The sequence below is a fragment of the Rosa rugosa genome, chromosome 7 (genome assembly GCF_958449725.1).
Source record: "Rosa rugosa chromosome 7, drRosRugo1.1, whole genome shotgun sequence".
NCBI classification, from domain to species: domain Eukaryota; kingdom Viridiplantae; phylum Streptophyta; class Magnoliopsida; order Rosales; family Rosaceae; genus Rosa; species Rosa rugosa.
The window spans coordinates 21,791,358-21,806,671 of NC_084826.1; the positions used below are offsets into that span (position 1 = coordinate 21,791,358).

At 39.9% G+C, this 15,314-nt stretch overlaps 3 protein-coding genes across 4 annotated transcripts; 2 read left to right on the top strand and 1 right to left on the bottom strand.

The window, feature by feature from the left end:
- Positions 1-4,365: 4,365 nt before the first annotated feature.
- LOC133720862 (UPF0481 protein At3g47200-like) lies at positions 4,366-6,796 on the bottom strand. Its single transcript, XM_062147339.1, has 2 exons — positions 6,655-6,796; positions 4,366-6,185 (listed from the first exon to the last, which is right to left on the bottom strand). Exons 1-2 carry the CDS (start codon positions 6,742-6,744, stop codon positions 4,686-4,688), a joined length of 1,590 nt encoding a protein of 529 aa, XP_062003323.1. The 5' UTR covers positions 6,745-6,796; the 3' UTR covers positions 4,366-4,685.
- Positions 6,797-7,333: 537 nt separating this feature from the next.
- On the top strand, positions 7,334-9,853 carry LOC133720709 (probable protein phosphatase 2C 51). The gene is made up of 7 exons (XM_062147144.1): positions 7,334-7,644; positions 7,755-8,004; positions 8,093-8,198; positions 8,312-8,453; positions 8,558-8,825; positions 8,973-9,343; positions 9,454-9,853. The coding sequence occupies exons 1-7, from the start codon at positions 7,347-7,349 to the stop codon at positions 9,477-9,479; spliced, it is 1,461 nt and encodes a 486-aa protein (XP_062003128.1). The 5' UTR covers positions 7,334-7,346; the 3' UTR covers positions 9,480-9,853.
- Positions 9,854-11,734: 1,881 nt separating this feature from the next.
- LOC133720712 (actin-like) lies at positions 11,735-14,716 on the top strand. Of its 2 annotated transcripts, none has more exons than XM_062147153.1 (5): positions 11,735-11,874; positions 12,242-12,311; positions 12,406-12,799; positions 13,331-13,944; positions 14,379-14,716. In XM_062147153.1, exons 2-5 carry the CDS (start codon positions 12,252-12,254, stop codon positions 14,442-14,444), a joined length of 1,134 nt encoding a protein of 377 aa, XP_062003137.1. In that variant the 5' UTR covers positions 11,735-11,874; positions 12,242-12,251; the 3' UTR covers positions 14,445-14,716. The 2 variants fall into 2 exon arrangements, with proteins under 2 accessions (XP_062003137.1, XP_062003139.1); XM_062147155.1 differs by having other exon boundaries at positions 11,784-11,874; positions 12,239-12,311.
- Positions 14,717-15,314: the final 598 nt, after the last annotated feature.

Consider the following 15,314-nt stretch of genomic DNA (forward strand, 5'->3'; position numbering starts at 1 on the left):
CGACTCCAAGGTGGCTTGCATCGATTCAAAGTGTGGAGGTTGAATTTTGGAATTGAAATTCTAGGGTTTCAATCGGCCCGATTTGTTCTAAGGTAAAATTAGATCGATTGGTTTATAATTTGATGTTGGTGTAGTTATGAAAGTTGTAATTGGAGTTGAGATGAAGAACTTTTGTGTTGGAAGTTTTGCCAAATTCCGACTTTGGGCCGGCGGCGCCGCATCCACTGTGGTGGTGTTTTCCGGCCACCTCAGGGATAGTTTCTGTTCCTGATTTCGATCTACTCGTCGATATGAGCATTTCGATATACAATACGTAATTTTTGGAGATCGTATGAGAATGTTAGGGTTTTTGTGATTTCGATAGTTTTGGTTATCGATCCGTGAGGATCCGACTATCTGATCGACTTGTGGTTTTGTCACATCGATCATAAGAGCATTCCGAAGACTTTGGGTGGTCTTGGATGAGGGTTCGCCTCAATTGGCGTTACTTTCAGGGTTGTTCGATTTGGGGATTCGAACTTTAATCACTTGGTGATTCGTATACTGATTTGAGACCATTGGTGATTAGGTGCTTCTCAAGGTGATTTGGACGAGTTCTTGGTGTGAGTGTTAGTTCGGTTCTGTTTAGAAGACGCAGCAGGATTTCGAGGTGAGTAATCTCACAATGTTCATTTACAAACGAGTTTACCTTATCGTTTTGAGAGTTATTTAGTTAACTGCAAACTATAGTTGGTATTAGTAGCATTCCTGAGTGAATGTCTATGTATATAAATATTTACGTGAAATATATGTGTGGGTGGATTTGTTGTGATAAAACAATAATTTTGGGTGCGTTCATTTTATTGTTTTGGGGTGTGACTTTTCGTGAAACAATATTTTGTGAAATGATTGATTTCTATTGTTTTGAAAAGTGTTGTGCATGTATTGTGGAACATTTTAGTTCGCGGGTGGTTTATTTAAATGTGGGTCTTGTACCGGGACTAATTGATAGGGATCAATTACGGGGAATCTTTCATTTTAGATTCGTGTAACATTTTGGGTCCAGTGCGACTCCTTTAATGTTTTGGTATTTATACCGTGGATCCAAAGACTTACGAGTTGAGGATCGTGGATCACGAAATGTGATCATGGGTGGGAAAAATCGGGAATTCACACCTTTGGTCGGTTTAGTGGATACGATCAGTTAGAGCTCTAGTCTGTCCGCCGTGATTTGTTTCTTGATTGAAACATGTGGGTTTATCTCGTGATTTGTGTGAGTTGTTTCTTTGATTGAAACGTGTGGGTTTATCCGGTGATTTGTGTGAGTTTATCTCGTGATTTGTGTGAGTTTATCTCGTGATTTGTTTCTTGATTTAAACGTGTGGGTTTATCTCGTGATTTGTGCGGGTTTTATCCCGTGATTTTGTGTGAGTTGTTTTGAGTTACTCATACGAGCTTTCATAAGCTTACCGGGTTTGTTGTGTGGCAACCCGGTGCACTATTCAATGGTGTAAGGGTTAATTCTGCAGGTCAGGGTAATCGTGGCTGAAAACTGAAGTAGCGTACTCGCAGCTTTACGGTAGGAAGCCAATTTTGTGACTTTACCGTTATTAAGACTTCAGCTTGTAGTAAGCTCTAAGGAGCATTTACTTATTATGTTGTTGCGGCAATTTAATTTGTAAACTCGTGTAATATATAACTCTGTGTAGCGAGTATATATTGATATTGTGGGTTCAAGGCATCAGTAATATACTTGGTTTAAAGGAAAAAAAAAAGTTTTCCAGGTATTTGTATTGATGGCTGAACCATCACGCATGTATAATTATGAGATTATATATCGATTTTTATTTGTGTTAAAAATCACGAGCATGACAGATAGAGTTGTACATGGAAACATAATCGTACAATGATTGGATATCTACGAATATCTCGGAGAATATCTCTAACATAAACCCTATTACAACTAGAGTAAGTTACCTAGAGTTTGGGCCTGACACATATTCTGGATTTACTTAAACAGTATTTACTTTTTTTTTTAATAATTTTTTTCTACCATCTCCACCTCTCGTCTTCTTCCTCTAGCGTCTTAGCCTCCCGGCTTCTTCAAATGCAATCTCTCTCTCACTCTAACCTCCCTCAATTATCATGTTTGACCATCTCTCTTATAATCACGTACGATGACTCTAGATTCGCACAGGTGCTCGTCCTCGAGGTACGAACACAACGACGCGATGTCAAAGTCCTCGTAGCAATATGGGGCAAGGGAAGTCGGGTCGGACCTCGTCTTCCACCTCGAAATCATCCATGCTCAGCCGACCTCGGAGCTCTGGTGATGGTGCTGCAACGTGTACTGAAGTTTCACGGTGGCGAGGCGGGAGGTCCAGAACTCGGAATCCATTTTGAACGATTTCAACCGATTTCTGATTTGAAATCTGTCTAATCCGCGTTGCAAGGTCAGATTGGGCTGTTGGTTTTAGGTAGATGGTTCTTGATCGGAGTGTTATCTCATTATTACGGTGAGCAATGGCTATAGTTGATATAGGGGCGGACTGCCAGGTGGATTTCCAGCTCTTACTTTGGTGCCCAAAGAGTGCTCGACGACAGAGCGGCGTGCTCTTTGAAATCAGATTTGATATCAAAACCAAAGTCATTCCCAAAATCCCCGATTTCCGATTCCCAATCTTTGAATCTGGACAACTCCTCCAGCTTTGAGCTTCTCCAGAAATCATAATTCGATCGCCGCTATTTGAGAGTTGAAATTGAAAAGTGCATAGCGAAAAGGATGAGAGCAAAAAAATGATGGATGAGCCGAATCGGACAGAACATGCTCAACGGATTCGAAACCATTTTAAAGGTCGCCTTCGAGTTAGTGGGCCAGTTGTTTCAGAAGTTCGATACTGCAGACTCGCGGGAGATAATATCCAATCATCGGGATTCAAGTTGATTTCGGGGATATGGTGGTGTAGTCGGAGGAGGAGTAGTCGTCTAGGGTTTGGGTGGTGGTGGTGGAGGAGGTGGGGTTGAGAGGTTGAGGCTTTGTCATCGTTTTCTTCGTGTAGTCGAGGAAGAGGAAAGTTTGCTTTTTTTTTTTTTTTTTTTTTTTTTTTTTTTTGGTGTTTCCGACAAGTTAGAAGAATTTCAAATTTCCTTTTTATTTCATTTTTTAATTATAAGTTAGAGCCAAATGACAATTTTATCCTTCAAACTCCAGTCACATGGACATCACGTGCTCATATTTAACGCAGCCGTAACAGAATTTTGATGGAGGTATGACGTTGATAAGAAAACTTGAGTTCATGTGTCACCTTGATCACTTTTAAAGTACAGGTATCATTTTAAAAGTCATCTAAGAGTTCAGACACTGTTGAAGTAAAAAACCCCATATAAAAACCTTCTTAAAGAGGAGATCCAAATACACACACGGAGTCCAATTTGACCTCACCAATTCGAATAAAACCCGAACTCGAACCCGAGCCGAGCCAGACTTCCGATTTCAATCGTGGGCTTAATTGGGCCGCCTCTCTCAACTACCACACCCGCAACCCACCCATTTCCCGCGCTAACCAGAAGTCCTGGTTCAATCCCCAAAACCTCATCTTTTAGTACACTCCATAAAATGAGTTACCAAACCCCAAAACAGTAACCCTCTTAATTTTCTTCCTTTCCCAATTTTGCTTATAACGAATCTCACGAGGCGGCATGGTACCAGAGCACCATGGAAGAAGACAGCTCCTCTGGAGTTCGCCTAATCAGTTTTTGCTTAATACTAGCCCTAATTACGACGATGACGGCAGCATCTTACGACGAGTCGTCGTCGACTTGTTTGACAATGCGGTGCTCCCGCGGTTTTCCAATCCCCAAAATGCCCTCGCTGGAAGCTTGACGATTCCCTCCGGCGTTGCCACACCACCGTGCGTCGAGATCGGAGAAACCACCTCGAGGATCGTGCTCTATGCGCTCTCGACCTTTGCATTCCGTTTCCTGGTAATGAATTAGGGGCTGGTTATTAATTAGGGTTTGGATTCATTCAATTGTAGGCTTAATTGGGTCAAATTTGCATTAGTGGTAAGAAATTACTGAATTGACATCGCGATTGAGCAGGTGAATTAGGGAGGTTAAAGTTGGGATTGTGGCTGTTTTTGATGGGCATAATGGTGCTGAAGCAAGTGATATGGCTTCAAAGCTTTTATTGGAGTATTTCGTTTTGCATACCTATTTTCTTCTTAATGGGCATAATGTGGCAGCTGTTGTCGTTCCATTGATATCTACTAGGTTTTTTGAAAGTTTTCTGATGGAAAGATCAGTTTAATTTGGAGAGGGATAGAAGCTGTGAAGCATATATTTCTGCATTAGGACTACAGAGCTCCACTGATGAATGCTCAGGTAAGTCTAAATCAAACTATAGAACATACAACTCGACATCATTGCATATAGCAGTCCTTTGGTGGTTAATGTTTGTTTTCTAATCGGTTACAATTACTTTTCATACCTTGATCAGCTAATGAATTCAATTCATGGGAGTTTACTGGTAACGCCCTGAACTCCAATCATGATTATCATTATTACAGTAAGCTTTTCTGCCAAATGGTATTGAAGTGTTATTTCGTTTTGTTGATGAAACAGTGTTGTAGTAATGGATCTTGTGGATGCTCAAGACATGCTGGAATGTTGCATATGTGATTGAGATACTTGAAACAGATGCATACTTAATTGATAGTACGAGCTGTGTGCATGGAATAGTATGTCTGCAAAGATGTGAGAACGAGAATGGTGAGCGCTGCCATGAATGATATGAAACTCCATGGAGAAGAAAAATAAGTGCTGAAAAGGAGCCTCCTATATCTTTGAATCCGCACCCTCAGAAATACTTTGAGTTTTCTCAGATGAAACCAGGACGTACAGTATTCATTCACTTCATCGCACAAGGTTCTAAAATGGAATTCCTTGACAACAACTTCATCTAGTATACTTCTGAATATTTGAGTCAAATATTCATCTTCACCTCCAATCCAGTGGTGATATTTTGTTATCCCCTTCTCCTGAAGCAGATTGCTATCCCGCGAGGAATCGATGAGACTCTTCATGAGGCAGGCATATGATGTAACGCCATGCGTACTACTAAGACTGCATTGCTCATAAGCAATCAGGTTCCTCAACAATGAACTCGTCGTCTCGTGGATAAACAGTGGTGGAATTCTGATTACTCCCTCACGGAAAGTTATGTCTAGCAACTGGTCCTGGCTGGAGCCAATGCCAAACTCGACTCCAGATTCCAAAAGTTCGGAGGCACAATAATTGAATCCCCATACTTTATTCTTTTGGACTGCCCTAAGACGCTGCTCCTCAGGGATCAATTCCATATTGAGCCTCATAGACAAGTCCGTAGTTTTAGTCGGAAGGAAATAGAACTTGTGCAAGATATCCAGCAAATGCTTGTGCTCATGTCTCCACTCTGTTACAATGCTTGCCTTGAGGCTCACAGGTTGAAAGAAATGAAGAGCAAGACCATGTGGCGGAGGCAAATCATTGTCGACAAGAATCTGATGACCACTGATAGCATCATACAAATCATGTATAATAAATAAGGGGATTTGGTTTTCAAGCAATGCCAGATCGTGCCGTAGATCTGCAATCATCCAAGCACTTTCTAGAATTGGATCAGATTCAGGGCCTTCTAACTTCCCGTGCACGTATAGGTAAAACCTGATGAAAAGTTCTAATAAGAAGCAACCATCGACCAACATTATTTCTGCTAGTTCCTCCTGATCAATGTTGCTCATATCTTCAGCGTAGCTTCCACGAACCTCTGCGTCCGAATCATAAATAGCAGTCGCCCACTCTCTCATGCATTCGGAAGACTCGCGCGATCCAAAGCTGAAACTTAGAGCTCGTTTTTGTGCAATTTCTTGTGCTTGCTTAAAGAAATATAGCGCATAACGCGACTTGTGCTCCCTCATGGCTACTAGGTTAGGCTTGTGTCGATGGAAAGGACCGATGGAGACAACATGAGGACTGTAGGCATCCTCATTGACTTGACGAAGTCTATTTGGAACTCTGTAGATGCCCAAGTTCCACGGCCGCACATTGTGGAGCTTTTCTTCGATTTCGGTGGTCCACTTAAGTTTCTTTCGATACATCTTTTGGGTAAAGCTTATCTCGCTCTCTGGCTGTTTATGTATAAAGGATCCAATGCTGACGGTTTCGTGCTGTTCATGTAAAAGGAACAGGAGATGAGGAAAACAAACCACATACAGAGAGTGAATTGTACCAACACCACCATATAGGCATATATATCAGTACTGTTCTATATATGTATGTAATTAACATATAGATCTGAATCATCTGATGCAAATCATCCACTTATAATAAAGAATAATCTTCTTTTAGAAAAAAATAAAGAGTAATATTAGCATTAGACCAAATGCTGTTGGCTAAGCTTTCTTTTTACTGATCCCAGGGAAATTAGTAGGTTTGGACTCCAAGTTACCAGCAAATAAATAACGAGCAGAACCCGGCAAGCCATTTGTGTCTCTTTAATTAGATCCTTTTTGAAGTAACATACATATCGAAAATCCATTTTGTAGTTCAAAACTTCAAATTATACATATATATAGATAGTCATACTCATATATCCAGATAGACAAGCAGAAAGACACAGAGAGATAGATGAATTACCAGACTTTCGAAGTCCACAAGCTCTTGATCAATACCGTCCGCCATCGATCTAAGCTTGCCAAAAGACAAAAGTGAATGGCCAAGTATCATAAAGACTATTCTTAGTCTCGCCTCCCTTCCCCAAATTCAACTGAAATTTGAGACACGGTACTCAGAAGAGAAATCATTCACGACTGTATTCAATTATTAGTTGAAGCAGCGACTGACTTTCGGTTGTTATATGCCCCTTTTTTTTTTTTTTTTTTTTTTTGGAAATACGTTGTGGCCTATTTCAATATTGAAATATGTTACTCTTTGAGTCTCTGTGGGAGCTCTCGGATCTTTGTGGCCTAGACGTTTGGTCAATATCAGCTAGATAGGCCTCTATAGCATCCTGAGGAGGAGAGTCAAAGGTAACGCATTCCAAGGTCATTGTCGAAAATTACACTCATGAAAACATTTGACAAATTATATAGAAACCTGTCGGAGATCCGGTCAATCTCGATTGCCTGATGGAGGTCATACTTTGTAACGGAGTCCAATTTGACCTCACCAATTCTCAACCGATTCAAATTAAAACCCGAACCCGAACCGAGCCGAGCCGAGCCGGACTTCCGATTTCAATCGTGGGCTTAATTGGGCCGCCTCTCTCAACCACCACACCCGCAACCCACCAATTTCCCGCGCTAACCAGAAGTCCTGGTTTCCACGAAATGAGTTACCAAAGCACCATGGAAGAAGACAGCTCCTCCGGAGTTCGCCTAATCTGTTTTTCCTTAATACTAGCCCTAATTACGACGACGTCGGCAGCCTCTTACGACGAGTCGTCGTCGACGTGTTTGACGCTTTACGAACAAGGCGGTGCTCCCGCGGTTTTCCAATCCCCAAAATGCCCTCGCTGGAAGCGCGCCGATTCCCTCCAGCGTTGCCAGACCGCCGTGCGTCGAGGTCGGAGAAACCGCCTCGAGGATCGTGCTCTTTGCGCTCTCGACCTTCGTATTCCATTTCCTGGTAATGAATTTGGGGCTGGTTATTTGCTTCATTCAATTCTTGGCTTAATTAATTGGGTCAAATTTGCAGTATTGCTAAGAAATTACTGAATTGACATTGCGATTGAGCAGGTGAATTAGGGATTAAGGAGGTTAAAGTTGGGATTGTGGCTGTTTTTGATGGGCATAATGGTGCTGAAGCCAGTGATATGGCCTCAAAGCTTTTATTGGAGTATTTCGTTTTGCATACCTATTTTCTTCTTGATTCACCTTATTATTCTGATGCATCGAATAAATATTCAAGAACAGAAATATTGCAAACTGGTGGAGAACTTTATACTTCAAATGGTGTATTCCGATCGTATCAATTGGATGTTGCAAGGTGCATTTCTATATGTTTTTGCCTCAATGCCATGTCAAAGAAGGTTTTGGGGGTAAAAGTTGTTGAGTTTTATGATGATTTCTCTCAGGTTTAATCCTTCTTTGAAAGCAAAGTTTGATGATTCGCGTCATTTTGATATTTTGAAAGAAGCATTGTTGAGAGCAGTTCATGATATTGATGCAAAATTTTCTATGGTATGTTAAATGTTCTAATTAATTTGGTGATTCTATGCGTGGTTCAAATAGTTGAGCATGATGTTGTGTCATTTTACCTTTGTGTTAATGTTTTTCCTATTTGAATTATGAAGGAAGCATCTTGGAAAAATCTTGTATCTGGTACTACAGCCTCGATTATATTACTTGCTGATGGTCATATTTTAGTTGCCAATATTGGAGACTCAAAGGCTTTTCTGTGCTCAGAAAAATTTCAATCTCCTGCAGAGGCTAAAGGTAAGAAGGGTTTTAATCTCGGAATGGAGCTGTTTACTGTTTTAAAGCACATTACTTTTTGGGTAACATTTATTTATTGTCTTGTGCTTGGATATTTATTGCAGCCGCTTATTTGAGATACAGGCGGGAAAGGCGTAATGGTGCCATATCATCTCCCTTAGGAAACTATAAGAAAAACTTTGAATTGGCTTCCTCCTCCTCTGGGTTGGTGCAGCTTTCTGTTAAGGAATTGACGAGAGATCATCATCCAGACAGAGATGATGAAAAATTCCGCGTGGAAACTGCTGGTGGCTATGTGGAATTGGGTGGTGTGCCTCGAGTAAATGGTCAGCTGGCTATTTCCAGATCTATTGGCGATATTTCCTTCAAAAGGTAAGGGTAAGAAATAAAGTATCATTTCCTCTTTTGATCCTGTAGTATTTTTGAAAGAGCCCCTTCTCATTTACTTAGGAGTGTTCCATTACACTTATTGTCTCAAGTTGTTTACTCAATTCAATTTTTGCACTCAACTGTCATCAGTTTCGGCGTTATATCTACACCAGAGTTGACCGACTGGCAACCCCTGACTGTAAACGATACCTATCTGGTTGCTGCATCTGATGGAGTTTTTGAGAAGCAGAGTCTGCAGGATGTTTGTGATTTATTGTGGGAAGCTCGGAGATATGATTCTAGGAGATCGGAGTTCTCTTCCTCGCCGTGTTCATACTCATTAGCCGACTGCATCGTGAATGCTGCACTCGACAAGGGCAGCATGGATAATGTGGCAGCTGTTGTCGTTCCAATGATATCTACTTGGTTTTTTGAAAGTTTTTTCATGGAAAGATCAGTTTCAGAGAGGGACAGAAACTGTGAAGCATTAGGACTACAAAGTTCCACTGATGAGTGCCCAGGTGAGTCTAAATCAAACTATAGAACAAACAACTCAACATCATTGCATATAGTCCTTTGGTGATTGTTTGTTTCCTAATCGATTAACAATTACTGTTCTTTCCTTGATCAGCTAATGACTTCAATTATGAGTTATGACCAAACAGCAATGGAAGGTTACTGGTAAAGCCTTGAATCGAATCATCATTGCCATTTTAAAAGTAAGCTTTTATGCCAAATGGTATTGAACTGGGATAGCCACAAGTAAAAGAGAGAGGCACATCGGTAATCAATAGATGCTGGAATGTTGTATCTATTCCAGGTCCACTACAGACAGCTACACTATACATCACTAACATATACATACATAGAGATTAAAAATTAGAAGATGAAATATTTCTAGCATCACTAGAAAAGTTTGTGTACTGGAATGTCATATCATTTATTTTCTTCTTTTACAGGTCAGAATTTAGTTATGCTTTTGGTAATACAGTTCATTATTAATTTCAAGAACGTTCCCCATTTTTGCTTTAGCTACACTTTTCATTGGGTACTTTTAAGTTTAGATAATATAAGGACCCATGAATTATGACTTTATGAAAGGAAACAAAGCATGGCTCACAAGTTTTAAACAGAGAAGCATGTCTAATGAACTCTCTCACCCAGAAATTATATGGGTTCAATACATAGCAAACTGAGTAGCTAATTAGGTGGCCATACTTTAAAAAAGGATTATGGAGAAGAAAAGAGTTTCTTTTAGCACATACATGAGGGACCAAATTAGCCATGATGACCGGCCTAAAAGGAAAGATGTTCACATGGATAAAGATCTCTAATTAGATCCCAATTGCTCTCTTAATAATGGGTCTTACCATGTATGATCACTTTAGGCCTCTAGCAAAGTAACAATATATTCTTTCGTCTTTCTGTGATTTTCATCTCGGTTTAAATCTTAAATTCATCAATAATTATGCGAATAAAATTGCTGTGTAAGATGGATGCTACAGCTCAAAGTGCAAATAGCTTTGTAGCATTTGTAATATGATTAATTCGATAAGAAATACGACATATTCTTCAAGGACCTTGTATTTCTTTAGGAGAATCAGACTCTTTCTCCTCCCCATCCATCATCATCATAATGTTAGACGTGAAGTTTTAACAACTTGAATTTCACTCGTGTTTGAAGCAGCGAGTCGAGCTCTCATTACTCTAAAAACATAATGTTACAAGGATTGTGAGATCAAGTTATTAAACAGAAGAAAATGTTATATAGAAGACTGGGTCTAAGTTGGAAGATGAGGAGTGAGCACGTTGTAAGGAGGTTGGCCGGCAGTTATGGGTTTCACGACACTAGTCGATGAAGGATGGAGTTTAAGTTGAGTTGGAGTTGGAGTTGATGACCAGTTCAGTTAGGTCAAATGGAAAATTCGAAAGAAACGTGGAGAAGGACAAGTGTGGGATGTGACCGCACGTGAGAAAAACACGCCGGCATCATCTCAAGTCAGTTTTGCCCCGTTGGCTTTCGCTCTTTTTCGCACCGTCCCATACTCTCATGTATTGATTACTACCACCCAGCCCCACCCCTCCACCACCCCCCACACTTCACTTTAACAAAACCCCATCTATATTTACCATTTTTGCATGACCGATCTGCCCTTCTTTGGCATCTCCACATAACAAAGGGCATTTTCGGAAACCAAATTAATGAAATTATTACCGAACTTGGTTCACCACAACTTTTTACCTAAGATAAAGAAAAAAGAACTCGTAAATGCTTTCGAAATTCAGAATCTAAATAGCAAAAATGTGTTCAATGAGCGAGCCATTAGGTAGTAATGGTTAGAGTATGTGTAATCACTCGTTTTTAGATATGTCCTATAATGTAAGTCTATAGTCTAAAAATTTCTTTAAATCACAACTATAACTACTACTTGTTCTTCATATAACTAAATCAAAAGCAAGCAACAAGATTAACTCAATGAGTACATTAGTTACTTAAAGAACATGACTGTAAATAATTTGTAAAAATTCTATACACTAAAACAAATGAACTTCCTATCGATCGTTAAAAAAGTTAAATTAAAAAATCAGGACTTGGCATAGATTTGTAACAGTCCGTTTTTGAAGAATAATCCACACATTGATAGTGCGTCTTTCATTAAATCCCAAGTATTTGGGATATCAAGACCAATAAAGAGGATGTAAAAAAAAAAAAATATAGGTGTGTTTCCTAATATGCCCTCTGTCATAGACAGAGAGGACAAGTGGGCCAATATGATAAATAGTAGGGGCATAGTAGTCATCGTAGTACCGGAGACCGAAAGTGAGCCAGCTGTTTCCACGATCAACGTGACCCGTCATGGGGTCCGTTGATGAGATGCTCCCACAGACGGTCAGGATCCCAAGACGCGGCATTTGGGGTTCATTTAAGCTGAATTTCATTTCGGAAAGCTTCCGTTTTTTAAACCAGAGGGCGGGTACCCAACCCAAACATTCTATTCTCTCCTGTCTTCTCTCCCCTCACATCTAAACACTATTACGTTTCCTTTCACAGGTACACCCTTTTTTTTTTTTTTTTGGGCGTTCATTTATTTTCCTTTGAATCTGAGCTGTTTGTTGTGTTCGATTCTTGAAAATGGTGATGGGGTTTTGCGCGATCATCCCAGAAACATACACAGTTTTCGGTTTTGTTTCATAAATGCATTGGATTCATATTTCCTTCGGTTTTATGTTTTAATGATGATCTGCATAATATGCTTGCTTTTTAGTTTTGTTAATCTCTCATGGATTACAGATATATTAGATTGTTACAAGCATGTTTAGCATTTAGTCTGGATCAGATGCATAGATATGAATGTGATCCGAGGGATGAACAATTGTTTACTATAATTTGATGCAATGTTGTGTTTTTTTGGCAGCAGACAATAAAAAATGGCAGAATCCGAGGATATTCAGCCCCTTGTTTGTGACAATGGTACCGGAATGGTCAAGGTATTGATCCCGTGATACGTGATCGGAAAATGGTTTTTTTTTCTTATTCCTAGAGGGATTTTAAAAGCTGATCTTGATTGATTTGGTGGTGCAGGCAGGATTTGCTGGAGATGATGCTCCAAGAGCTGTGTTTCCCAGCATTGTAGGGCGCCCTCGCCACACGGGTGTGATGGTTGGGATGGGACAGAAGGACGCCTATGTGGGGGATGAGGCTCAATCGAAGAGAGGTATTCTGACTTTGAAATACCCGATCGAGCATGGTATTGTTAGCAATTGGGATGATATGGAGAAGATCTGGCATCACACATTCTACAATGAGCTCCGTGTGGCTCCAGAAGAGCATCCAGTTCTCCTCACAGAAGCACCCCTTAACCCCAAGGCCAACCGTGAGAAAATGACTCAAATTATGTTTGAGACATTCAACACTCCTGCTATGTACGTTGCAATCCAGGCCGTCCTTTCCCTGTATGCTAGTGGACGTACAACTGGTAAGCGATTTGATAGAGTAATTAACTGTTTTCTTTGTAAGATGCATGATATATTATTATCATTTATAGGAAATGTCTTGTAACCAAAACAATGCCAGTGGATCTCATAGGACAAGAAAGATGGATAAAGACAGAGACCAATTCAATTTAAATTTTATGTTTTCCTACATTATAAGCAATGATAAATTCATGCACTTCATTATTATGTACCTCATTATTAGATCATGTCCTTATGATGGGGGAGAAGAATCAAATTCATCTTCAGTTCCTCAGCTCTTCTCTCTCATGTATTGCTATCTGATGGGCAACACACTCAAATAAGTTTACCATATATGTTTCAGTTCCATTTCCCTTTATTGCATAAATGCATTCATTATTTAGCTCAGTGGAAAAAGAACTCTTTATCATCTATGTCATAATTTGAGCTTAAGGATCCAGATGCTTATTGCAAAGTACAGTGTATTCTTGAAGCTCAAGAAGTTATCTTTTCTACTCTCAATGAAACTCCCATGCTAATGCTTTGCTGTTCAGGTATTGTTCTTGACTCTGGGGATGGTGTGAGTCACACAGTTCCGATATATGAAGGGTATGCCCTCCCACATGCCATCCTTCGTTTGGACCTGGCAGGTCGTGATCTTACAGATGCCCTCATGAAAATCTTGACTGAACGTGGTTACTCTTTCACCACTACTGCTGAGCGGGAAATTGTGAGAGACATGAAGGAGAAATTAGCCTATATTGCTCTAGACTATGAACAAGAACTAGAGACAGCAAAGACCAGCTCATCTGTTGAGAAGAGTTATGAATTACCTGATGGGCAGGTTATCACGATTGGTGCTGAAAGATTCCGATGCCCTGAAGTCCTCTTCCAGCCATCCATGATCGGGATGGAAGCTGCTGGTATCCATGAAACCACATACAACTCTATCATGAAGTGTGATGTTGATATCAGGAAGGATCTCTATGGCAACATTGTTCTTTCCGGAGGCTCCACTATGTTCCCTGGAATTGCTGATAGGATGAGCAAAGAGATTACAGCATTAGCTCCAAGTAGCATGAAAATCAAGGTCGTAGCACCGCCCGAGAGGAAATACAGTGTCTGGATAGGAGGCTCCATTTTGGCATCCCTCAGCACCTTCCAACAGGTAATGTGCTGCGTGCAAATGCACATCTGCTTAGGCACTCTACTAATGCATTTCTTGTTCAACTTCCATCCTTCCACGTCTTTTGTACATCTATATGTTAAAACTCACCGTAAGATGACTATAACGCCTAGTTTGCAGATACATGTTACACATGGCACACCATTGCACAATTTACTTGAAATCCCATGAGTATTAAGTATCAACATTGTTATCTCTTTAATTAGATTTGAAAGCACAGAATATAGATACTGGTAGAGAACATGTGCTCATTGAAAATAGCAGAAAATTCTTGCTTATTTTTCTAGGTTCTTATTTGATTCGATAATTCTTTCTGTCGTGAGCACCTCCTGAATGAAATAAGCTCTGAATCACATCACAGCATCACATATTTTTCAAAATGCTTACTTGAAAGTTATTCTTTTTTGTGAGTGCAGATGTGGATTGCAAAGGCTGAGTATGATGAGTCTGGCCCCTCAATTGTTCACAGGAAATGCTTCTAATTGCGCGAAGCAAGAGGCGGACAAAGAATTTACACTTAACAGATTTTGTATCACAAAAAGGCTTCTATTTAAGTGGTTGCAGAATTTCTTTTCCTATTCATTTTACATTTTCATTCATGTTTATTTCTCTATGTTTGTTATGTTGGGACATGAGCATGGAGGCGAGCAAAATATGATCAATATTCAATTATTTTGTTACTGCTTTGTAGAGAAATTATGTATTGGTACTGATTTGGTTTGGTTGAATCAAAAATCCCCTTCAATATTATTTATTCCTTGTGTTTATTTTCTGTCTGATTCAAGAGAATTAGTACCTTTCATGTCTGATGACTCTTGCTGTTCAGATATTAAAACAGTCTTTCTCTATATTATCTTTACAGGGACTGAAGTAACAGACAAATTGTTGATTGAATATGTTCCAAATTGCTAGAACCAAATTATTTGCAATAAGACACATAAAGAAGATTCCAAATTCTTGTTCAATCTATGCAGTGCCATTTGGAATCTTGATTGCCATCTGTTTCATAGCACAGACAACTTGTGGACAACCATGCTAGAAAGGTTTGTCATTAACTTGGAGTATAAGCCAACTTTGACAGATGTGCTTAGCACACTAAGCAGAAATCCATGGAGCAGTGTCAAGCTACAACAGAGAGCCAGAAAATCAACGAGCTTGACTTCTGTGCTCCCCAACCTAGGTTCGAACCCCGAAGCTGTCAAAGTGGCCAGACACTGTACTGCAATGCACAGTTGGAGCATTTCACATGCTTATCTTGGGCCTAGGAAGCTTTTAGATTCTCCTTGACAAAGTAAAAAAAAAAAACAATTGGTTCTCCATCTGAGTCATCATAGTAGAATTCACTTGGTCAT